General features: G+C 40.1%; 1 protein-coding gene across 1 annotated transcript in view; it reads right to left on the bottom strand.

Annotated features, from left to right (window-relative positions):
• Nucleotides 1-406: 406 nt before the first annotated feature.
• Nucleotides 407-26,653, bottom strand: part of LOC133050384 (basic proline-rich protein-like) — a 64,803-nt gene continuing 38,556 nt past the window's right edge. The window contains exon 2 of the mRNA XM_061134534.1: nucleotides 407-1,190. Coding sequence (XP_060990517.1) covers nucleotides 407-1,190 — 784 coding nt within the window. The remainder of the gene's footprint in view (nucleotides 1,191-26,653) is intronic.

Genomic DNA, 26,653 nt, shown 5'->3' with positions numbered 1-26,653 from the left:
ACCCACCTAGGGAGCCTCAGGTGGGGCCTCCAGGGAGGACAGGCTGGCCGAGGTGGGCGAGCTGCGGCCATCGGGCGCGCTGGGCTGGCTGGGGACCGAGCGCGAAGCCAGAACAGACGAGGGCAAACCGGACTGGCCCCGGAAGGTGTGCACCTATGGGTCCAGGGTCCGGGCAGGACCCGGCTTTGCCCACTAAGCCCCTGCGCGAAGAGGAAACACCTGCTACGCAACTCTGCACAACTTCCCGCCCCTCACCCCCGCGCTCCGAGCGCAGCGGGGCCTCCCCAGGCAGCTCAGCCTCCGAGCGCACTCTCGCTTCCCCGCGGTTCCGCGCGCTCCGCGCGCCCTTCCCCCGCAATTAGCAGGGGTTGCTGCGCCGAGACGCCGGCCGCCCTGCCCCGGCTGCTTAATAATCCGCACACGTGTGCGCCGGGCGGATGCCGCCCCCGCGCGGGTGGGCCGAGCTGCTGGGCGCGGGCGGGGGCCGGGGCTGCTCCGGCGGATCCTGGTCCGCCCGGCTCGGGGCGCGAAGTCCTGGGCGCCCTGGAGGGGCCGCCGCAGGGAGCACAGCGCCTCTTGTGTCCTGGGGGTCCCAAGTCCCGCCTGTAGAAGCCAAGAAGTGGAATACAGGGTCCCAGGCCCCTGGCGTGCGCGGTGCGAGTGTGTGTGCGTGTGTGTGTGTGTGTGATTGCGCGTGGAGGGGCCGGGCGGCCGGTCTCACTGCGCTTCCGCCTGATGGAGGCAGCAGACGGTGCGCGCGGCTCCCCGTCGTCCCCGCGGGGGCCGGGGCCGCGTCCCCTCTGCGCCGCCGGGTCGAGTGGAAGCGCGATGCGGGCGGGAGGTTGTGACGCCAGCGCTGGCGCGGCCCTGTGTGCCCGGGTGGCTGGGGCGGGGGCGCAGTCCCCTCGGAGAGGGCGCCCGGGGGGCCCAGGTCGGACCTCTGCCGGGGGCGCCCGGGCCCCGGAGCGCAGGCGGGCTTCCCCGAGGAGTCGCCAGGGATGCGGGGGCAGCGCCGCGCGCGCCCAGGGGGCTGCTCCCGCGGCGGCGAAGGCGGGCGGGCAGTTCTGATTTGTGGGGCGGGATTCGTGACCTGTTTGCGAGTCGTGAGAGGCTGGAGGCGGCCGCGGTTGCGGTCTTTAGGACGCGGTACCTTCTGTACCGCGGTCAACGGCTGGAGTTGATTGTGGAGGCTGAAGGGACCGGGAATCCCCTGTGATACTCTTTTTTTCCTTTGGATTATTAACGCGATTGTGAAGGTTGGGTCTCATGTGTGCATACCTCCTTAAAAGCCCCGCAATTGCAGGGACCCCAGGAAAGGGAAGAAAGCTTGAAAGCCTCTCCCATCTTCATCTAATAAGTAGGTGGAATAATTCATTCCGTGAACACAGATTGCGCTCTTTATCCGGGGCTGATCTACGGGGCTGTTTGGAGAAAGTTTGCTTCTCCGTTGCGTCTTGCCAGTTTGTGCAGCAAGGAGAATGCAGCTATTTGCAGGCATTATTCAGAAAGGTCCTAAAAAGAGTTACATACTTAGCTCTCTGGGTCTCACCATGGGAAGCCTGGGAGAGAAAGGTGATGTTTCTCAGAATCTGTGATTCTGAAATTCACGGACACTTGCAGCAAAGATTTAAGCGATCCTTGCCAAATTTCCACAAAAACCTCTACAAGAAGAGGAAGGGAGGGAGAGAGGGAGGGAAAGAGAGAGAGACAGACGGACAAGGTTTCCCAGACCTTCATACTTCTATGAGTTGCCTCTATCATCACCAGGATAGATGCGAAGACCTTTCATTTGTTGGCTGGGATCCTCATGGCTAGGCAACTGCAGGGATGTGTCTGTATGCACTGTCTCCTGGGGAACACAGGAAATTCTGTGAATAAGAGGCTTCCAGGGACAAACCCTGATCCAGCATACACTAAAAAGGCAGGCCATCTAAGAGGAAGTTAGTATTTCTACATCCGTGATTTGCTTAGCAAATCACATTTATTTTTTATTGAGTTGTCAAGGGGATTTTTTTTTTCCTCCAATTGATAACTCTTCAGCCCATAGCTCTAGTGCTTCTGGAGCACCTATATAATTCTTCTCTGGGGATTTTTAAGTCCTTAAGAAGGTAAGCAGAGGGGGCGCCTTCTTCCTAAATGACACATTTTATAAACTTGAACTCGTAGGACAGTGAGGTCTCATTAAACAAGTTCCAAGGAGCAGTAGCAGGTAGTAACTGATGGTAGAATTCCCTCAGGTGTCAGAATCTGCACGAACACAGGCCTGGAGACGACAGGGGTCACTGTTTTGATTCTGGCTTTCAGCTGGCCAGTCTTGCTTGATGGGCAGAGAGCCAGGAATGCAGTGGAAGTTCCTCCAGGCACAAACAGCTCCTCCTGGGGGCAAGGCTTCCTCAGTCTCCAGTTGACTGTCTGAAGCAAATACCGATAGGGCTTTGAAAATGTCAAGAAAATGGTTCTGCTTCCTTTAAGAAATAGATAAACAAAGGCTCTGGTGTCCAGTTAGCACTCATTGCAGACGAAACAGCAAATCCAGTGTAGACATTTCTAAGCTGTCAAAATGCAAATGGCATATTAAGTACTCTGTGCTCTACTGAATTCTAAATGGGCCTCTGGTAAGTTTTCTGCTGAGCTCATAGTGAAAATAAGCCACCAGAACTTGCATATATGTAACTTAAACTGCACATTCCCTTTAGCCTTTTATATGTCTCTGGCGAGGTTCATCTCTCTCTAGAATTAAGAACTTGCTTCAGGACTTCTTGCAGAGTAGATGACAAAGCTATATTGTCTTTTAGTTGTATTTGTTTAGCTAACACATCAGAAGAAGACATCTGAGTTAAAGGGATAGGTACTCCGCAGCCTATAGCATTTGCATCCGTGGGTTGCCTGGGCGCCGGTGCTACTGGAATAGGAAGCTGGGTTTCTGGACCAGTGGTGGTAACTGATAGAATCAAACCAGCCCATTGTGCAGTCAGGCCACTATGGAAACCAGAAAAAGCTAATGTTTGTAATAAGAGAATTGGCTTGGATTTGCCATCTGGGGCACAGAAAAAAAATTCGTGGTCCTGAAATAATTGGTCCTGAAAGAAAGCAACCCCTTGATCTTGCCTTCAGCTTGCACAGCCACTGGGCTTAGAGAACAACCTCTGAGTATGAAAATCAGATAATCGTATTTAGGTATTTGCCTAAGTGCAAGGAAATAAGTCTCTTCTACGGTGATGTTAAGATGATCTTAAATGTTCTTTGACAAAATTAATCTGTCTATATGTAGGGTGGAATTTAGACCCAAGTGGATAAATACCAGAATTAAAATCCCCATTGTAGAAAAAAAGAATAGGAGAAAATTGTTTCACTGAACTGGTTAAAACTGACCGATTGTAACAGCTTTATGGAAATAATGTTCAGTGTATACTCTCCCCTCCCCCCACATCAACCTCTTTGAAACACATTTTTTCTTTTCCTTTTTTTTTTTTTAACATTTTTGAATTTAGCTGCAATTTCCTTAAACCACTTCTACCATGCCCTAGTTTGGGGGAAAGAAAGGGCCCTCGGCACTGTAGGGAGGCTGTAGGCTTTTCTTGGACACCTTTGTTCCAGATGGAGGAGATGTCACCCATCCCATTGAACAAAACCTCCTGCATATGTGGGAAGCGTTCTACTTAGGAATAATACTTCAACAAATTAACTTGATTTAGAATCACTGTGATTTTGACCCACTATGTATCTCTTACCACATGTGTCTCTTGCTAAAACTTCTTTGATGAATGAAAAAAAAACATGCAGGCATGGACAAGTATTAAAAATAACTACTTTATCTTTAATGCTTCTGGTGCATTTTGCAGTTTACTGGTTGAAATCCTCCTGCTTTATCCTGCACTAGTTTTAGCTTTGGGAAAGCTATAAAAGGGATATTTCACTGTTGTCATTCTCTCCAAATATAAGTAGAATAAAAGAGATGCTTCCATCTTAATACATATAATCTTAATGTGATTTTGCCCCCATTGTCTGTAAAGCCAGATGTGATGAATAATGCTTTGTAATTTAAAAATTATCCTTGTTACTACCATGAGATAAGGGAAACAGAGGCATGAAAGAATCAAGCTGGTATTACTTTCCAGGTTTTCACCAGTGAATCACTTTTAGGATATTGTTGCAACCTGAGACTTAAAAGGCATAAAACATTAGCGTGATTCTAAGCACCTTTATTCAGTTATTTTGGGGGTTGTATTTATTTTTGGAGGCCCTGCACCTTGGTAAGATTCAAGAAACCTCATATAACATGTTGATATTGTAAATGCAAATCCAAGGTAATGGATTTATTATCTGGGATTTATCATCATAATGGATAATTATGGAATTATCCAGATAACTTTAAGCCATGTGAATCTCAAAGAAAGCAGAGCAGCTTTTGAGGACATCAAGCATTTCTCCAGTGTATGTTTTGGGTACTAAACAGGTTCCTTTTGTTGTTGAAGATGTTGGCATTGTGGTCTTGATGTTGAGTTTTTGAGTAATCTTTTGCAAAATGTGTATGCATAATGATCACTTGAGGTCTTCTTTAAATGCAACTTTCAAGGCTTCTCCCCACAAGTGATTCTCAATAGTAGTTCTGAGTGGTGTCAGAGATCTATCTGTCTGTGTATCTATCTATCTACATATCTATCTCAACTACCCTTTCAGTTAGAGGCCTCAAAACCTAATAACCTCTTCACAGAGTGTTCACAGGCTAATTAGCCCACCCTGATTTCATTTTGAAACTACATAATATGCTATGTAATGAAACTGTGCAATTATTTCAGAAGATTTCTTCTTTATCTTTAGTGTCTTCATTATCAGAGTTCATCATTCTATGCTGTTTAATCCTTTTTTTAAATGATTTTACAAGTAAGCTGAGATTCAAGTTCCTTGTCTGTAGTGTTTATATTATGGAATGACTTCAAGGGATTATTGTAGTCTTTCATATAAAAATATTGTAAGATAAATTATTTTACATTTTTTCTTTTTACTCTTTAGTATACTCTGATAAGGTTAGTGTTGTAGAAGAAGGAGCTAAGTGTTAGATTAAAATTGGAATTATTCAGGAAGTGTTCTCTAATGAATTAAAAACCTTTGAAATTAATTGTGAATTCTAAGCAGTTCTTTTCCAGATGCCTGGTGAATCTCTATGCCTTTCTTCACAGAAACTTCCTTATGTTTCCTCTTGTTGTTAATAGAAAATGCCTTTATTAGTCTTTTAAAAGTGAATAATTGTCAACATGAAGTTTATAGCATGCAAAATATGGGGTGGTCTCTCACTATTCCTGTTCGTATAAAATTCTGCACCCTTGACCTGCTTCTGGTTCTTAAAACCCCAGAACTCTCTGAGTGAATTTTCACCTCCTTTTTCTATCGGTAAATAGAAAATCAACATTAGAGACCTTTGACTTTTACGCAGATGGATAATCTTCAGAGATACAGAAAGTTAAACACAGCTCCTTCTGAGGAATATGGGTTCTCCTGGGCTTAAGAATATTCACTTTTCTTTCAAAGAATGAACCACAGACTGTGTTCAAAGGCTGTCAATAGCTTCTGTCTTCTATTTCAGACTTTTTTGTGTGTGGTTAGGAAAGTGATGTACTTTGATGTGAATACAGCTGTGGATAGTTAAGACTTGAGGGTGTGATTGACACTTCATACATAATAGAGGAGGAACCCTGACAACATAAGAAGGGTCACATTTTTACAAGAAATTAACAAAATGGAGCAGATACTTCCCTTCCTGCACTGGAAATGTAAATTTATCCAGCATCAATCTTGCCTTCCTTGTTCTATCTCATTCTTGTTCTCCTTTCTTTACAAAATATGATTATTGTGAACAACTTAAATCCAGCCATTAGAGTTTTCCTTTGTTTATGGCTCTAGAAATGAGGTTGCAGGGCATCTGTGGACTACCTGCTCGACATGCATGCACTGTTTTAAATGGAAACAATATGACATTTTCACAATGTAAATCCTTATACTTAAAAAAAATTGTAGATAATATCAAGGGAAATTCAAGTGAGAAAAATCATCTCAGTATTAGGTAGAATTATGTTTATTATGTTTATTAAATCATGTTTATACATTTAAGCATCTGGGAGGAGTTGCTGTCATTGGAGGGAAATGTATGCATGTGTGCTCAGTCACTTCAGTCATGTCTAACTCTTTGCAGCCCCATGAACTCCTTCCCAGGAGCCTGCCAGACTCCTCTGTCCTTGGGATGCTGCAGGCAAGAATGCTGAAGTGGGTTGCCATGTCCTTCTCCAGGGGATCTTCCCAACACAGTGATGGAACCCACATCTCTTACATCTCCTGCATTGGCAAGTGGGTTCTTTACCACTAGCGGCCCCTGGGAAGCCCAGGTGAATGTGTGTTTCTAGTCAGTTACCATACTTAGCAATGAAGCCCCTGGGGCCAGAGAAGAGACTTGGGATGTCTAGACTGTCAGTAGGATTATGGTTATCCTTCTGCTCAGTTGAAGAGTTAGGGCAGGCGCCCACCCAAATCACTCCGTTCAGTGTCCCTGGAGTTGACAAGCACCCGGTGTTTACCTACACTCTTTAACAAAGGAGACTCTGAATGACGGGTGCCCCTCACGAAACTTGCACTCTTCAAAACAAAATGAAAACTGAAGCAACTTGACTTTGATGAGTGATTATACAAACTGTCAGAGACATTGAGGGTCATGCAGATGTGGGAGGGGGGTTCCTATAAGAGCTGGGGTCTTGATACAGCCTTGCAAAGAACGGAGGAGAAGGAACAGGGACAGAACTGGCCCAACGACAGGCAGCAGGGTGCCGAGGACAAGGTGAAGATACACCCATACGTACTGATGCTTAGAGGACTCCTCAGAAATTCTTCTGTGCGTCTTGAAGGCTAAACGAGGCAAGCACACTACTGCTCTGAGACTCTTTCCTGAAATATGAAGATGCATGTCTTTTTCAGGCTTCCCTCTTCTTTTCTTCACATGCCCAGTGGGTCAGACTGTACCCCACTTGGGCTGGGAATCTTACAGCTGTCAAACTATCCTCCTGCTTCCTTGCACATGCAATTTCATCTGTGAATAATCATTGTTCTCCAGGACCTGATTCTGTTTTTTGTGTGTGTGAGTCAAACTCATGTGTCAAAACTGTTTTGTGAAAAGACTCATAGGGGAGAGATGACCTGTGGAAGGTATCAGTCATGGTTTTTTCTGGTGAGTCTGGGTAAACTCCGGGAGTTGGTGATGGACAGAGAGGCCTGGCGTGCTGCAGTCCATGGGGTCGCAAAGAGTCAGACACGACTGAGCCACTGAACTCAACTGATGCATGATTTATTTTTTCACATATCTGAGCTAGAACATGTCAGAATAATTAGCTTTGAAATCCTATACCCAGGTTATTACTTTGCCAAGCTTATTTGATTCATCTGTGCTTCTTCCTCATAACTGTTACTCTTTGTATACAAAGTAAGGTATCTGGGGTGTTTGTAATTTTTTCCTCTTCTAGTGATAATAATTTAATGATATTAGAGCGTGTTTAGATATGTCAACCTACAGTTGTCATTTTGATCTTCATGGCTATTTTCTCACTGCTTTTTAATTTGAAAGAATTTTATAAGAGGATTACAGAACAAAAAGGAAGTAATCAGTCTCTTTCTTTAACCACTGCAATTACACAATTACCTTCCCATTGTTCTCTAGTGGCAACAAAACATGTAGACGTGACAAGGCATCGGGGGTTTAGAAAATAAGAGGTCTTCTGACCCAAAATTACGAAAACTGTAGCCATGCCAAGCTGGGGGGTATGATTTATAGCTCCTAGCAAATATGTTTTTCTTTCAGTTTTATGATGGATGGACAATAAGAGACCTTTTTTAAAAAAAAAATATTTATTTTAATTAGAGGCTAATTACTTTACAATATTGTAGTGGTTTTTGCCATACATTGACATGAATAAGCGACCTTTTTAAAAAAGAGTGTGTATAAAACTGTGAAGTGTTATGACAGTGTGAAGTGATGGTGGGTTTTCTTACTTTTGTATGTAAAACCAAAAATCTGTGAGAAGGGAAAAAGTTTCATAAATGGGAGATCTTATGTCATTTATTGAAGCCTTAAAATCAGAGAAAATATATTTGGGCCACATTTTTATGCCTCTTAGCGAGAGTTTATTCTTTGTCCCAATTTAGGAAAGATTGAAGTCAAAATTGAAGACGTTCATAGTAAGATCATGTCACGTAGTCCTCAGGTCCATGTGTTTATCCACCCTGCAGTTCTACACACCACAGGGAGCAGATGAGAGCCAGAAAACTGTGTCGTGGACAGCTGGAGGGGCGTCTTCCTTCTCAACCCTGTCAGCCAGCTATCGCTGTCCCAAGTTACTGCCACAAACTCAGCGCTTTGACAGCACACAGGATTTCGATTCCTGTGGGTCGGGGTCTGTGCACAGTTTAGCTGGGTCACATGCCCTCTGCACGTGGTCTGACAAGACTGAATCAAGGCAATGCCTGGGGCTGTAGTCTCATCTGAAGTTCAGCTGGGGAAGGACCCAGTCCTGAGACAACTCAGGCGGCTGGCAGAATGCTGCTCCTTGGGATTGTAGGACCAAGAGCTTAATTTTGCCACTAGCCATTGGTCAGACCACACTCTTAGTTCCTTGAGAGGCCATCTGTGGCTCCTTGCCACCTGGGGCTTCCCAACGTGGCTCAAAGCCAGGAAAGGAGAGAGATCCCAGCAGGTAGGGTGCCATGGTGTTATACATTATTGGATGATCATGGGCACACAGACATACGCAGCACATCACTGTTACATTATTCCATGGGTTAGAAGTGACACCCGGGTCCTGCCCACCTCAAGGGGCAGAGAACTGTACAACATAAACACCAGGAGGCAGGGGTTGTGGAGACACCCTGAGAGTCAGCCCACCGTGGTGTCCTAGAAATATGCCAGCGTAGAAAGAGCAACATGCAGTCAATAAGTAAGTGGCCCAGGACTCGATTAAACATGGGCAACAGATACAAATATTTTACAGGAAGAACAAGCATAAATAATAAATGTAGGAAGAAGATCCCTACACTTACTATTGATTAATTCTTTTCCCCAATGCATTTGTAACACTACAACTGATATGTCACATGTTAGCACATGCTTAGAGAAATCATTTCCTTACATTTTGGTTGAATATCTAGAAAAATTCACGGAGGAGATGCCTTGGCTCTACCAATCACAATTCTGAATTATCAGATATTTCAGCCCAGAAATGTGATACACCCTGAAGCAATAGATGCTTATTCATTTTAGCCTTCTCATAGTGAAAAATTAGAACTTAAATGTCCATCATCTTAAAATACCTAAATAAATTGTTGTATAGCACACTGTTGTCTTTATGAAAGTGTGTCCATGATAAAAGATTCAGTTGAAAATTCAAAATAATATGCATTCTTTCCCCGTTTTCATGTAAAGGAAAAGTCAAGTTACTTCTATACATATGTAAACATATTTGAAAAGATGCACACATAGCTTTGACATTTAAGTGTCCTTTGATTTTTTTTTTGGTAACTATGTCAAACTTCTCTAAATAAGAGTTTTTGAATTGAAAAAAAAAAAACCTGGAAAAAAAAAAAGTAGCTTTTATCAGATCATGCTGATGAGCAAAGATAGATTATATGACTTTTTGAACTTGAAGTGACTTTCAGGTTCATAAGTCCACTCTCTTTTCCTTGTGGTCAGAGGCCTGTGTCTTGCAAAATTCACAGTGAAACGGAGTTAGAACTCAGCCTAAGCACACGTTCTTCCCGTGGAGCCCGCATGCCTCTTGCTGACCCCACTTTCCCTCTCAGCCCAGAGGAGGTCTAACTGGCCATCTGCACCCACTTACCTCCCTGTCCCCTGGGGTGAGAACATTGACAACACTGAGTGTAATCTCCTGACATGATCTTCTGGGAACACAGTATGGCTTAGAATATTCTAGGCTTAAATTAAAAACCTGCTATTATCCTGGCAGCTGGAGAAGCACATTCAAGTTTCATACTAGTGAGATGGTTCAGAATCACTGGAGGTTGGGGTTAGCACTGTAGAACCCTCAGTAGGATGGAAATGTGTTAAAGGATTTTGCCACTTGTTAAATGCTTAACTGCTGCTAATTTTTTAGGTCAATAAAATCACTGCTGCAATGTTACCTAGCTTGTGCCTCCTTTGTGTTAATAGCTAATACATTTTCTATCAATGGCCATTTGAAGGACATCTTTGTCATTGCAGGATATTTAATTCTGAAGAACTCAACACTTGAAATTCTGCCCTGTGAAATGTTTTACTTGTTGGGACTGCTCCAATTAGTATAGTGAGCCAGTTGCCTTTTTTGCATTTCTTAGTGATCAAAAGCACTTGAATTATGAAATCACTCCATGAAAGTGAAAACCAGCTTATTTTTTCGATTGACCATGAATGTCAGAGAATGGAGATACTTTCCTTAAGTTTTTGTGTGCTCAGGGGTACTACTTTGGAGAGGATACATGGAAATGCTGTGTTTTATGTGTCTGACAGCATCCTCCAGGCTGCAAAACAGTCAAGTTCGGTTTCCGTATCTGTCTTCAGTAGTGTGTGCCTTAAAGGACATAAAACTCTATCATACACTGTTTCCTCATTTTTCCAAAAGAATATTGAAGTGAAAGTTACTCAGTCATGTCTGACTCTTTGTGACCCCTTACAGTCCATGGAATTCTCCAGGCCAGAATACTGGAGTGGGTAGCCTTTCCCTTCTCCAGGGAATCTTCCCAACCCAGGGATTGAACCCTGGTCTCCCACATCGCAGGCAGATTCTTTACCAGCTGAGCCACAAGGGAAGCCCAAGAATACTGGAGTGGGTAGCCTATCCCTTCTCCAGGGGATCTTCCTGACCCAGGAATTGAACCGAGGTCTCCTGCATTGCAGGCAGATTCTTTACCAACTGAGCTATCAGGGAAGCCCAAAAGAATATTAACTGGACTCAATATTCCATGAGTTTCATAAATGAGCACAGGTAAAAAGGCTTAGAAAGGTGTCTGGCAGTTACTTAAGTAAATGTTCACAACTGCTTTATTATGACAACTAAAATATTAGACTGTCAATTCTAGTTATGGCTACAGAAGTAACATTGGGGAAAGACTTGTTTTTCTGGAGAGAAATTATTTATAAGTGGAGATTAATAATTTAATAATAGTATTCTGATGCAAATGAGTGTCTTGTATTTTATAAGAATCATTCTGCTACTAGTTTCTTTAGTTCTTTGGGATGTTCAAAATACTTTTACATTCCCTACTTCATTGACGGATTTAAGAAAAAATATATATAAATTTCTAAGTGAGGTCAGGTGATAACTGGATCCCTGTCATGATTTGGCCTCATGCATTATGTTTGTGTTAAATAGCATTAAATGCTCAGTACAGTCACTCTGATGAGACATGTTTTATGGTCATTTATGATCAGGAAGCCTTGAGCATATGAAGTGACCATTAGAGACACAATTAAAGAGAAGACAAGAAAACTTTCCAAAACAGGATTGTCTGAAGGGTCATGGGCTGTGAGTATTCTTGACACCGTGCCATTCCTTTGTGTTCTGCAAGAGTTTATGCATTTTTCTAACTGCTTAGCTTTGTTCCCCCCGAGTAAACTATCTGGGGCTTGTTTTACAGAGAACATTTGAAATGGTATGCCTTGCCAAGTGAGCCTTGTGCAGAGCAAGGCAGAAGAGGTCTTTGCCAGGCGGTGTCATGAACCTTACCTTTCTGGACATGAAAAACTGTCAGTGAAATTGGACACTCTGGGTGATTAGAGTCTGTAAGAGTGTTAGGGCCCTATTTGCTGACTTAGATTTGAAACCCCTCTCTGGAGATGGAGCCATGCCATCAATAGTGCCAGGAGGTTCAGGATGCCCTGGCCATTTCTTGTGGTCCAGACTTCTCAGTTTAGAGTCTCATCACTCAAGTACAATTGACCATCAGATTGAAAAGCTGCTCAGACCTCCTAGTCCAGCTCTAGATCTGAATACTTGTGTTGGATATTCAAAGGCAGAGTCTGTCGACAAAAATAATCAATAAGCAATCAATAATAAGAGTGAAAGTGAAAGTCACTCAGTCGTGTCCAACTCTTTGTGACCTCATGGACTATATGTAGCCCGCCAGGCTCCTCTGTCCATGGGATTCTCCAGGCGAGAATATTGGAGTGGGTTGCCATGCCCTCCTCCAGGGGATCTTCTCAAGCCAGGGTTTGAACCCAGGTCTCCTACATTGCTGGCAGATTCTTTACTGTCTGAGCCATCAGGGAAGCAAGAATAGAAAAGTGTTTTATTGGAGCCAAACTGAGAACTATAGCTTAGAAGTCAACTTCCCAGAGAACTTTGAGAAACTGCCCTGGGTATTCAGCACAATTTCATGTCTTGTCGGAACAAAGACCATGAAACTAGTCAAGGATACATTCTTTCAAGGTTTCAAAAATAAAAGACAAGGATGAATACAGCAAGTCAGTGTGGCCTTGGCACCTGGAAGGAAGGAGTCTCAGCATTGGTATCCCAGGAAGGGAGGCATTTAATCTTTACTTTTAACATGGACATTCTTTGCTTTTGGTCAGTGTGACCATTTCTTTAATAATTAAAGCAGGTGTACAATGTATAGTCAGTAGGCCACAAACAGGCTGTCCTAGTTAGCATGAAATTCAGAGTAGTTCATCTGTAAGCCAGAATGACTTCCCCAGGCCCCGATATCTGAGCACTTCTCTTGTGAAGCCGCACGTGTGGAAGCCACAGTTAGTGTGACATAGACGCGTCCCGCACGGCGGTCTGTCCAGGGTCATGCGATCAGACTTTCAGAGCCGGCCGCCCAGGACCCTTGTGGCCTTCAGCCAAACACAAACCCTTCGAAGTCGGGTGAGCCTGCTCGGTCTTCCAAGGGAAAGTATCTCTCTCCAGCGCGGCCACGCTTAGCAGAGTGAGCTTAGTGAGATCCACCGGACGTGGCCTTGAGTGAGGTGCGTGCTGTTTGCGGGGGGCTCTTCTCGGGAGTTCTGGGAATTCCATCTTTCCTGTCACTTTAATGGCCCAGAAAAGGGAAGTCACTGCTCCCCAGTGTGTACGAGACCAAGGTTACGTCCTCATTGCTCACACACACCAGTCTCCCCTTGCTGGAAATGCTTCGGCCTTGGCCACAGGAATAGCTGCTGAGTGAGCTTATGCTGTGTGATGCTGTGGTGAAGCTTCTTGCCTTGTTTCAGAGTGGAAGTCTAAGTACCCATTTGACTTTCACAGAATAACTCATATTCCATTTGGCTATTCCTGAAGGAGCTTCCCAGGTGGCTCCATGGGTAAAGAATCCGCCAGCAATGCAGGAGATGTGGGTTCGATTCCTGGGTCAGGAAGATCCCCTGGAGGGGAGGGCATGGACCAGGAATACCTGCTGCAGTATTCTTGCCTGGAATATCCTTGGCGGGCTCCAGTCTGTAAGGTCCCAAAAAGTCGGACGCGATTGAAGTGACTAAGCACACACGCACGAAGGAGCTATGTCATCAATGAGCTTATTTAGAGACAGAGGCAGTTAACAAAAGTATAAAACTAGTGATCAACATTATATAGAAAGATTAAGAACCAGTGGTGATGAACCCATGGTCCATCTAGAGAAGAGCACCAACATGAGTGTTGGTGGTAAAGTTCGTATAAAAACGAGCACTTCGCAGGCACTCACCATGGCCAGATCTCATGCATTTGAGACACATCTGACAGGTTTCAATCCCTGAAGCAAAGACAACAGCAAAAGCCCCGATTCCACCGCTTCAGAAAACACTTGATTCCCCTCTGGGTTTTCTTTGCTAATCACGGACGAGTGATGCATCTCGGCATTTCTTTCATATTTTTGCACTAAAGTGGCACTTGACTTTAATAAATATTTGATAAAGAAGGAGGCCCGTGGAAGGAGTAGATGTGCAATATACCTACCGTGTTCAGTTTGTTTCTGAAATGACACATTTCCAACAAGTCTGTGCTGGGCTGGGCATGGGGGTGGGGTTGGTCAACAGATAGTTCTGAGGCAAAATACCATCTTAGCTTGTGTAGGTTGGAGGCAGCCAGTCATAGATCAATGTCAGCACATGAGGCATTTATTTTAAAGCTATTTTTGTTTGAAGTACAGTTGACTTACAATGTTGTGTTAATTTCTGCTGTGAAATTTACAAGGCAAACTGAGTCAGTTTTATAAATGTGTATGTATGTATATATATATATATATATATATATATATGTATATATACTTTTAAAAATAGTCCTTTCCATTATGACTTATCATAGGATAATGAATATAGTTTTCTGTGCAAAGCTATTTTTAGATTATTGGATTCTTTTGTACATGGTAAAAATATCAGTTCAAAGAAATTTATACATATTGAACTTTATATAGGCAAGGCTGAAAACAATATGCCACGCTAGAGGGGCAACATAAAATCAGTCTGTATATTTTTAATAAAATTATATTCAAGAACAAATTGCTTTTTTCATTTTAAGATGCCTTCACTAATTTAGTGCAGTAGGTAAGTAGAATACTTATTTTAAGACACTTGAAAGTATCAATAAGACAAAGAATAACCGACTTTTGAAGTTGTTACCCCATATACTTGTATATAGTATAGATTTGCAATAGCCCCATAATAATTATAAACCAATTATTGACCTTTATTTCTAGAGTGCCATTACCTGCAGATGAACAGAAGCTCAATTCCAATCCAGAAAAGGCTACCTGTCCACTGTACAAGGCTTCTTTGTTCAATCAGATTTTCTCATAGTAAATAAAATTGGTTTATTTGGAGGTAACAATCTAGGAAACAGTATTGATCCTTCCCGATCAGCTTATCACATGCCCTTCTGGGCTATAGTAGCAGTGTCCATTGTCTTTCTTCCCTTACTGTTACTGCCAATAGAATATACACGGTGGTAACTGTCCCTCGCTGTTGGGGCCTTTGCTGTCCCAACACTCGGGTGAGGTCTGTGCTCACGGGACTTCATGGAGGCCCCGAGGAGCTCATTGGTGGACAGATGACAAGTGATCCCCTCAGACCAACGCCTGTTTCCTTCAGAGGCTGTGTCTGTGCCTGGTACCTGCAGGATGGGGTCTCTGGTCCACGACCTCTTAGCTTGGGGACCTCCTAGGCTTCAGTTTCTCCATCCGAAAAACACGTAGGCTAGTCCTTTCCCTTCTGCCCTGACATGCTTGACTTCTATTCCAAGTGTAGTAATAATCAGCTAATCAATACATAATTAGAGGGCAAGAGCAGAGCCTTCTACATTCAATAAGACCACTTGCTGCCCGGAGGTAGAAGGAATTCATGGTGTGTGTATGTGTATGTGTGTGTGTTTAATTTTTCCTGTTCCTTTCTTATGTCTAATGCACTGACCTGGGTCATCTGTGGTTTCCTCAAATGACATAGAGCAGACATTTCCTTTAATTAGTATAAGATGAAATTAATTACTCTCTGAGCCTATTTCTCCTGGTATTTTCAGAACCCCTTTGAAAAATAGGAGTCACCTTGGTGTATTAAAAGCACCAGATTCTTGGTATCATTTTAATGCACTGGGAGCGGGATGGCCACTGCTTATCTTTATCACTTGGACCTCACCCTTCTGGAAAGAAACTGTTTGTTGCAGCTTTGGGATAGAAGCTTCCTTTCCCAGATTTATCACCAAATGTGAATGCCTTCCGGTAGAGCTGAAGGAAAATATCCATTTTCCCAAAGTGTTTGCCCTTTGTCAGTTTCGGAGTGAAATCTATTAATACTGTCTAATAACTTTCTCTTTTTCTAACCCAGGTATCAGCATTAATGATCAGCTATTTATGTGGGTGCTTCTGTAGTTGCAAACTTCTTATAATACTTATTAGCTTACAGTATCTTTGGGAGAGAACTCAGTACTGTCCTTGATCACCTCCTGTTTTCCTGACAAGGCATCTGAGGCTTAAAATGTCGCCTGCTCCCAGCCACACAAGAAAGACTGCAGACATTTTCCTTCCAACCTTTGTCCTAATCAGAGGTCTCTCAGTCTAATCATTGTTTCCCCTTACCTTCCAACAGCCCCATCCTGCTACCATATAAAGAGTGAAAGAAAATCTATGTTGCAGTTTGTGATACTGTGAAGGTCTACAGTATTGACTAGGGTGTTTTCCTGAAGAATCATACATAGCAGATTGCCTTTCTAGTGATTTTTCTTGAAATCATTTTCATGAGGTGAGCATTCTCCTTCAGCACCTAATCGTGAAGACCCTGTATTTGTAAGATTCTTCTGAAGTTCTGTCAGACATTTTAAATGTGTCCAGAATCCAAATATGCAGCTTGGCAATAATCAAGGGACCCCTTTTTGTACTCAGCCACATGTTAATTGCTGATCACTGAGGCTCCGCTCTGGGAAATAAAACCCTGCCCATAGAGGACAAGCTGAAATTTCTCCTGGTAGCATATTACTTTATTTTAAATCACTTTCCTTTTGAAAAGCTACTTTCTCTTCTACTTTTGGAAACAGGCAGACTTTGGAGGAAAGGATTTTCAGCTGGGTTGATTGTGTTGGATTTCTTATATGGAAGGAGCAATTACGGGGCAGGTACAGAAGTGATGTTCTTCTTGGGTAGGGTGGACTTAATAGAATTTGAAGATCTGTGGAGATACAAAATTAGACTTTGTCAACCTTAAGTTTTTTCCTTATTGAAGTGTAGTTGATTTACAATGCCATATTAGTTTCAGGTATACAGCATAGGTTCAAAATTTTTATAGATGATAGTCCATTTAAAGTTATTATAAAATATTGGCTATACTTCATGTATGGTATATCCCAGAGCTTACTGATTTTATGCTTGGTAGTTTGTGCGCCTCCGTGTTCTGCCCCTGCCCTCTCTCTCCTCACCGCCCACTCCCCACTGGTGCGCTGCTTTCTTCTCCATGCCTGTGTCTGTTTCTACTTGGTTATAGTCATTCTTATATTCATTCATCTCGTAGATTCCACATAGACATGAAAGTATACAGTATTTGTCTTTGTCTGACTTACTTCATTAACCATAATATCCTCTAGGTCCATCCACGTTGTTCAGTTCAGTTCAGTCGCTCAGTCGTGTCCGACTCTCTGCAACCCCATGAATCGCAGCACGCCAGGACTCCCTGTCCATCACCAACTCCCGGAGTTCACTCAAACTCATGTCCATCGAGTCGGTGATGCCATCCAGCCATCTCATCCTCTGTTGTCCCCTTCTCCTCCTGCCCCTAATTCCTCCCAGCATCAGGGTCTTTTCCAGTGAGTCAACTCTTCGCATGAGGTGGCCAAAGTACTGGAGTTTCAGCTTCAGCATCAGTCCTTCCAATGAACACCCAGGACTGATCTCCTTTAAGATGGACTGGTTGGATCTCCTTGCAGTCCAAGGGACTCTCAAGAGTTTTCTCCAACACCACAGTTCATAATCATCAATTCTTCGGTGCTCAGCTTTCTTCACAGTCCAACTCTCACATGCATACATGACCACTGGAAAAACCATAGCCTTGACCAGATGGACCTTTGATGGCAAAGTAATGTCTCTGCTTTTTAATACACAGGTACAGTAAGCGTCTTTTAATTTCATGGCTGCAGTCGCCATCTGCAGTGATTTTGGAGCCCAGAAAAATAAAGTCTGACGTTGTTTCCACTGTTTGTTGCAAATGGAAAATTTTCATTCTTTGTAGAGCTGAGTAATATTCCATTGTATATATCTACCAAACTGTCTTTATTCATTCATTGGTTGATGGACATATGTATTGCTTCCATATCTTGGCTCTTGTAAATAAGGAAGCATTATTTTGTAAATAATGCTTCATTATTTATAAGTGAACATTGGGATCCATATATCTTTTTAAAATTAGTGTTTTAGATTTATTCCTATATATGTAGGAGTGGAATTGCTGGATTTTATGGTATGGAATTCTATTTTCAGTTCTTTTGAGGAACCCTCATACTCTTTTCCATAGTGCTTGCATTAATTCCTCTAAGGAAAAAGAAACAGAAGCACAAATAAACAAATGGGACATAATTAAATTTAAAAGCTTGTGCATAGTATAGGGAACATCTGCAAAATAAAAAGATAATCTACTGAATGGGAGAAAATATTTGCAAATGGTATGCTAGGTGAGTGATTAATATTTAAAATATATAAACAGCTCATAAAACTCAATAGTAAAAAAAAAACAAAACAAATGACCCGATTGAAAAATGAGCAGAAGACATAAATATGTGTTTTTCCAAAGAAAACGTAGAGATGGGCAGTAGGCATAGAATATGTGCTCAACATCGCTACTCATCAAAAATCAGAATTTCAATGAGGTATCCCCTCGTATCTGTCAGGACAGATATTATCAAAAAGAAAACTCGTCGTCAGTATCAGTCATGTTTGATCACAGAGACTGTTTGTTTTCTCCCTACACTGGGTAGGAGTGAACTCTGCAGGCTTCAGTGGAAGTCAACAAGGCTTCTATGTCTTTATGTTGGTTTGTGAAGTTACATATATCATTTAAGTGCTAAAGGAGTCCTGGAGACCACACTGGGAAAAGTAGTGCTTCAGTACAAGCAGATCTTATTTTCAGTGCAAGTAACTTTCACTTATACTATTGACATTGATGCAAATATTTATTCAATTACCTTTATTGAACACCCCCTGAAAGACAAGTCCTGTGCTAGTTGCCATGGATCCAAGGTAAATGAAATGAAGTCCTTGCTCTAAATTATTGTACATTCCAATAAAGATGATTTTCCTCAATAATGTGATCAGATTACTCAAAAGAAAAAAGACACTACAAAATTATGAAACATGCCGCAAGATATTGGATCTTCATAACAGGATCCATGCTTCTCAATATACTATTACATTTAATAAACATAATATAGTCTGAGTGTCTATTGATTGCCCAAGAATTTTGAATCATTTAGATTTTATGTGCTGTTTTTCCTACTCTGTAATATCCTTAAAAGGATGAAACTTATGAAATAATAGAATCAAATTCCACAGAAAGTCTAATGATTTTTTAAAAATTGGTATAGTACTAGTTTACAATGCTATGTTAGTTTCAAGTATGTAGCAGTGTGATTCAGTTATACACATATATCTATTCTTTAGCAGATTCTTTTTCCTTAAAAGTTATTAGAAAATGCTACACAAAAGGTCCTTGTTAATTGTCTGTTTTATATATACACTACTGTGTATATGTTAATGCCAAATTAACATAGCAAATTATTTTCAATTCATAAAAAATGACAGCTGAACCACACAATATTTATAAAGCTATTCTCCAAAAATAATGTCGGTACTTTCACTCATCCAATGCAAACATTCATGTGAGTTCATTTTGTTTCAGACATTAGGAAGAAAAATTCAGGAGGTAAAGTAATTAAGAAGACAACATAAAACTCCTGACTTCCTGGTGCCTATAATTTAGACTTTATAAATCTTAAGTTTTTTTTTTTAATTGAGATATAGTTGGTTTAAATATTATATAAGTTTCAGGTATACAGCGTATACCTGTGATATACCTGTGATATACATATATCACAGCGTGGTGATACTTTATAGATTATAGCCCATTTGAAGTTCTTATAAATATTGACTATATTCCCTTCCCTGGGCAGTACATCCTTGTAGCTTTCAACTTATTTATCATCGCCAGAAAATGTGTTTATACTTATGCAGTCTCAAGGATGAATTCCCTAACTAACACAGAACTTCTTTCTTTGAGATCCTTGAAAGAAAGACAATGATTTCTCTTTGAAGATCATTTAGCATCCTATTCCAGAGCTCTGTGATTCCCATAGTAGGAAAAATTTATACCTCTATATACTGAACCCAAGTCTCCATTCCTATAACTTCTCCATGTGTGGTCTTATTTCTGCCTACCGGAGCAGCATGTAATAATATCACTCTTTCTTTCACCAGACAGATCCGAAAATACAGGGAAACAGATTTTTATGGTTCTTACCTTCCTCTCCTCAGTATTTTTTTTTTCTCCCTTACATTCCTCCCACCCCCTGCAAGTTCCTTGAAACTTCTGTTTTTGGCTGTTGCTTTTGAGATAAATATGAATCCATAATAACTATTTATTACACCTAAAATGTATGATGTCTGTTCCCAGTGAATAGGTTTTATGGAAAATATCTTATAAATAATCAAGTACTATTAAATAGTATGCCTGAGATAACAGAGATTGAAAGGCTTTTTTCCCCTTTTAGAAATTATTTGGTCAAATCAATTTATCTTTGAATTCTGTTTTTCAAATATAATAGTGGGAGTTTTATTCATTTTCAAAGAAATGTAACTTGCAAAAGTTGATAACATTTGTACAAGGAAGGTGAGAATGGAAGATAATTTATTTCAAAATACCTTTCTTCTGTTTATGTGCAAAGAAATAAGAAAAAGCTATACATATTTGTGCGTGCCTTTGCAATTAGAAATTACAGTTTGAATGTGTAATAAACATAGCCTACTGTTAAACACATTTCTGACTTAAAACTCTAGAAATTACGTCAGATAAATATAACTCTTCCTCATTTTCCTTCTTTAATTTCACAGTAATTATAACAAATAGCACCTGTGTTCCAGCTTTCACCCCCCCCCCCCAAAAAAAAAAAAGACTAGAATTAAAGAAATTTGAGTTACTATAATGTTAGAAGAATGTCTTCTAAGTATCCCTTTACGAAATGGTATCTATTTTACCATAGTGACTGTTATGTAGTATCAGAGTTAATTCATGTTTCAAGAATAGATGTGGAGGAAATTCTACTGAAATCATGTTGAAGAGCTTTTATGCAAAAATTGGTTTTAAGCACTTTATCAACTTTTAATATAGGTATTTGATAGCATTAAATCTCATTTTTCAAAGATGCCATCTTTATGGCACTTGGGTTTTGTGCTTAAAAACTACAGATTGTAAGAATTGGAAGAGACCTTAGATTTCATTTTTTTCAGTCTTAATTTGGTGTGTGAAAGAAATACAATTCGGGTGGGAAAATATAGAAAGTGAAGAGCAAGTGAAGACTGAAGCCTAGAGCTGTCACTTCTTACTGAGCACAACCTGATGTTCCCCTCCTTGAAACTACGAAGTTCATGAAGGCTCTTCTGAATATACAGATGTCACAGGCGAACACAGGATTTAAAGTAAATCCAATCTTTGTTGCATAATCATGCATTTTGTCACTTTCCTTTTCAGTGAAATATTGAAATAACTTTCTGAAATGTATCATACTTTTTTTTGGTGATTTAAACTGGGAAGTTATCTTGGTTTTTGAGCTTCCATAGATGGTAAATTCTTTTCTTTGGTTTTATAAAAAAAACAAAGAATGACATTTGCTTTATTACAGAGTCCAAGTTGTAAATTAAAATGGCATTTGCCAGGCTATTTATTCATAAGGTTTTATTTAAATCTTTTTATGATATATTTAAATGACACAGTCACAAACACTTTCTGTTATTTCAAGGAGTAGATGTTTCCGGTAACAAAATGAAAAATGGTTAGTGTTTAGTCATTTGTGTCTTACGCTGCCCAAAGTTATCAAGATGAATCTTAACATTTTTAAAATACCTTTTTTATTACATGAGAAGAGAATTATAGCAGAGGTCATAAATGACTTGCTACATTTTATCCAAATAGAGTATCTTTCAAGAATTTTGTAAAGTTGGTGAAGATAAAAGCCGTGATAACACTAGCAATAAGACCGATATCACTTTTTGCATCTTTTGTTCTGGATTCTTGAATACTTAGTTCTTTGCATAATTTGGTTTTCCTCATCTTACAGACCAGGACACTGAGGGTCAGAAAGAGAAGTGTCACAAGTCTTTTTGTTTCCAAAGTGGCTCAGTGGCAAGTTTCAGATCTGAAGTCCATCCTGCTTCAAATAATAAATCAGGAACGTCCTTTTCAACTTTGACAGCATTTTTACAAGGAATTGCTTTCTATATTAGCTTTATGTGAAACTGAACAATAACTTATTTTATGTTCTATTATTGAAAATTAAATTGATTTTAGATTTTTAGGTCTTGAAGGAGTAATTAATGTATGCACCATGTGAAACATAATAAATATTTAAAACATGCAAATGTTGTATTTCAATCCAATTTGACCATAATGTAGTTAAAATTGAGTACCTCAATTTTAACCCTCAATTGAGTAGCTGTTTCAGCCATCTCTCTTTTGGCTTATATGGAGTAACACAATGTCCTACTTATTTAAGAGAGACAAAAATTGACTACTATCTTAAAGCTATTTTTTAATTAGAATACATTAAAACTCTAGACAGAACTCTCACTTTCTTCTGCTCTACTCAGAAATTAAAATAGTACATTATACATGTACATCATGTAAGAGAATGAACCACTCTAGATTGTAATCTCCCCCACGGGTCCCAGTGTTAGAGGCACTCCTATAGGTTCAGGTTGAAAAGCATGACCGATAGTATAATCCTTTGGATAGTTTAATAAAGGCTAGATTTTTGAGAGGCGAAGGCAATGGCACCCCACTCCAGTATTCTTGCCTGGACAATCCCATGGACAGAGGAGCCTGGTAGGCTGCAGTTCATGGGGTCGCTAAGAGTTGGACATGACTGAGCGACTTCACTTTGACTTTTCACTTTCATGCACTGGAGACAGAAATGGCAACCCATTCCAGTGTTCTTGCCTGGAGAATCCCAGGGATGGGGCAGCCTGGTGGGCTGCCGTCTGTGGGATCGCACAGAGTCGGACATGACTGAAGCGACTTAGCAGCAGCAGCAGCTTTTTGAGACGATAGTTGAACTGGGCTGTTTTGAGATAAAAAGAGCATCATTTTCTAGAGGTTTGCTTTCTCTCTGTCTGGGTACAGAGGTAGATAGATGGATAGAGAGATATGTGATAGATAAATAGATAAATTAATACATAGGTAATTGGAGGAAGAGATTTGCTTTCCTTCTACCTCACTGGAAGCATAGAGAGATAGATGGATACATAGGTCGATAAAAATGTCAAACTGGCTTCCAAATATAGCATGTGCTAAACTATTCACATTGGATCTAGGTGTGATCATCCCCCATTTCATCTTATTTGGGGTACAGTGGAGAAGGAAAATGTTATATAAAGAAAGAACAGTATTCTGATATTTAGTAATTCCTTGAGTAAAATATTTCACTAGTGAATTGAGAATTCCTAAGTATCTTCTATAAGAACAATAACCTTTGATCATTATTTTTTTTTGCAGAAGCCACTGGTATAGGTATGACTAGAAAGACCAACACGAACACAAAATCACATGATGAAGGATATGATAAGGGATGGACAAAAAGCCTTTGAATAGGAGCTAGCAGGTCACTGAGTTGAGCTAACCTTTATATACATAGTGGTATTAAGGATGAATTTTAAAGAATAAATAATGGTTTTCCAGGAGAAACCTATCCTTGGCTTCAGGGGAAAAAAACAAACAAACAAACAACAAAGCACTGTATAAAATGCCCAGAAGCACAAAGGTTCTTGGAAGTGATGGGGAGACTGTCAAGGTGCTTGGACTGAGTGGGGGATCAGGAGATAGTTTTAAAACAGGCCCCCAAATACCTGCTGCATCTGCATAGGTGTTTGTAAGCCAAGCCGTCTAATGCATTAGGCCCAATTGTTGAGAAAACGTTTGAAATCAACTTGGAGATAGGCGGTGAAGTGAATTTGATTAAGGAGGGGCAGCATGGGTTCAGGCAAAGGAGATTATGCTTCACTAGCCTTTGAAAATCTCTGCAACTATTTCTGGCATGATAGATAACAGAAATTCAGGTGATGTCGTTTACTCACAAGCTTTTGACAAGATACCACATCAGAGATTAATGGGCCGGGGAAAGACTTGTGGAGGCAAGAAAGAAAATGGACTTCTGGGGAAAATGAACAGTAAAGTTAATCGTTTATCCTAATAAGGATAAAGAATTGGGTCATTTTGGACCACATTCATATTAATCATTTTGTAGGAGTTCTTGTGAAAGTTAATTTTTGAATTTTGTAGTTCTTCTGTCACATTCTATGCAATACAGAAATTTGCACTTATGTAATCTTATTTCAGAAGTATGGCATTTGTATTTTCCTGCTTTATAAGAATCGCTTCTCCTTTTTCATATGTGAATAGAAATTCATCATGAAACAAATTACATTCCTCAGCTAAACTAGGAACTCTAATTTGGCTGGTTTGGTTTATTTGTCAGATTCAATTATAAAAACTAAGCTATTTTGAAGCTCTGGTCATGTTTTATCTCCCTATGATCTTTGTGTGAGAAAAAATGCAACGTTTTCCATTATTTTGGAAAGTTTAGAATGTTCTACTTTCACATCTGCAGTGAAGTACTGAAGGCATACAGTCTCTTCTGAGGTGTGCTATTGTTATGTCAGCAGTTAGATCTTCCTTTTATACTTTCAGCCTGACTACTTTCTTACTTATTCTGACACTTCTTTAGCTATGTGACTCCTGTAACAGAAGCCTCATTGTTCATGGAGTAATGAAATACAGACAACGGTATTAACATTTGAGTAAGAAAAGCATCCAAGGTTTGTGCCCAATGAAACTGGAGAGTAAAATAAGAGCTTTGTATATAGATCTGAAATATAGATATTATAATATATTAGGCTCTGTCAAAACTAGAAATATTTAATAGAATTTTCAAAATTGCTATGGGGAAAAACGTCTTAAGATTTAGATATTATGATGGAATTGTAATTTCATGAGACTGTATATATAAAGTACCTAGTGTATTTCCTGGCATGATACAAGCATACAATTAGACATCAAATAATAAAATATTAGTAGAATTTATTTGTCAATATGTGCTATAGCTGCAGTGGCTTTATCATGATTGGGATTATTATTTTGGTCTCAGAATAGTTGAATGAGCTTATGAAAAATTGTTCAGTGGAGGAAAATTTAAAAATAATTAAAAAGGCTAAAGAAAACAGAATTGATATAAACTCAATCTAAGTATACTTTAGCCTTGATTTTTTCCCCTTACTGCTGTGCAGTCTTGCTGCAAACAAATGAGAAAGAACAGTTCTTTGTCTTTAAAAGTATTCCCTGAATACAAGGAGTATGTTTCTTTGATTGACTCCTGGAATTTTTTTGAAGACAAGTTTATCTGCTCAATCATTTCCAATCAATGACTAATTGAACTAGCAATTACTCTCTATAGAACACAGTGATGTCTGGTCAGCTTCTCTCCAGGTAATAATATCACAAGTGCAAAATGAATAAAATAAAACAGTGATTTGTAAAAGGCAACAATTCTCAAAGGAATTTGCAACATTAGATTGCCAATGCTGTCATTTGGGTTGGTATTTTTAACTGTGCTTGTGAATAAGGAAGAGAAAGATGCTCTTATATAATCAGCCTCAGTCATCTGAAGGGTATGTTGACAGTGTAACATAAATTCCTTGGATTTTTTGGAGTTTAGGTATATCTGAGTTATTTATAATCAAGGCTCATGTTAAATCCAATGCTATCCTTTCAGATTTTTTCCCATGTAAAACTCATTAGAAGGATAATTTGTGGGATTTTAATTATAAATTTTTTGCTCAGAATATATTTGCTTTTCCACAGTTTATATGTTTCTGCGAGGTGAATATAAGATTACATTTTTCAATTGCAAATGTAATTAACTCATTAAGTTGGCACCTACATATTACCTAGTCTAGGGTGAACAATGAGAGTTGGGGTCAGATGTCCCTAGTCCCCATGGGAGCCTTGGGGTAGGTCTCATTGGGGTCTGGAAATGAGACATAAATGTCATTAGTTTAATAGTTGAACTTGGTCCAAATACCAGAAACATAGTTTGGAAGTCTTCAATACTAATTTTGGTAAAGATCATCATTCTCTAGTAAGAAATATTTAAATTATCATGAAGGGTCCTTTAGTCCTATTTGCATTCCAGATATAATGATCATGAAAAGATATATTCACAAGTGCTTAGGGATCATTGTCAAATTACATGTTGATCTGCTTCAGATTCCCTTGAGGAACCTACTGGGCTACAGTATTTAGGGTCGCACAGGGTTGGACACGATTGAAGTAATTTAAAATACACCCATAAGCATATATATGTTTATTTCCTCTTTTAATGTGTTTGTCCTGTGAATGAGATAGTACATTTATTTTGTCCTAAATGTCCATGAAATCCCATAAACGTACATGCAAATCCAGGCATTTTCTTTCTTTCCTAAAATGCATTATTATTTCACTATTAAAATTAAACAGTGAATTCACTTCTTGTGTATTGTTTGAACACACAAACAACCATATGAGAGAATTTAAGGTCTGTGTTTTCATTCCATTTGTACAGATACAAGATTGGAAATTTACTAAACTTGAGGGATTAAACCCAATTTTCTCATTCATAAAGGATAAACAAGCAAACAAAAGTCTCTAGGAAAAGAGACTTTCTATGAGAAAGCCCATACATGTGAGCTCTGCTTTTTCCTTCAGAGGTCATGTCTATGCAGACATTAAAAAATTGAGTGAATGACCAAAATGATGAGATAGGTGGGTCACATTTGAATGTCTTTAGACAAGGAGATTTGTTTTGATGGAAGTAGTATGTGTAAAGCATTTGTAGCTTTGCCCGACATGTAAGTGCAGTAAATGTCAGCTAATTATTATCAATGG

This window comes from Dama dama, chromosome 32 (genome assembly GCF_033118175.1).
Source record: "Dama dama isolate Ldn47 chromosome 32, ASM3311817v1, whole genome shotgun sequence".
Lineage (NCBI taxonomy): Eukaryota > Metazoa > Chordata > Mammalia > Artiodactyla > Cervidae > Dama > Dama dama.
This window is presented reverse-complemented; position numbering and strand designations above follow the sequence as displayed.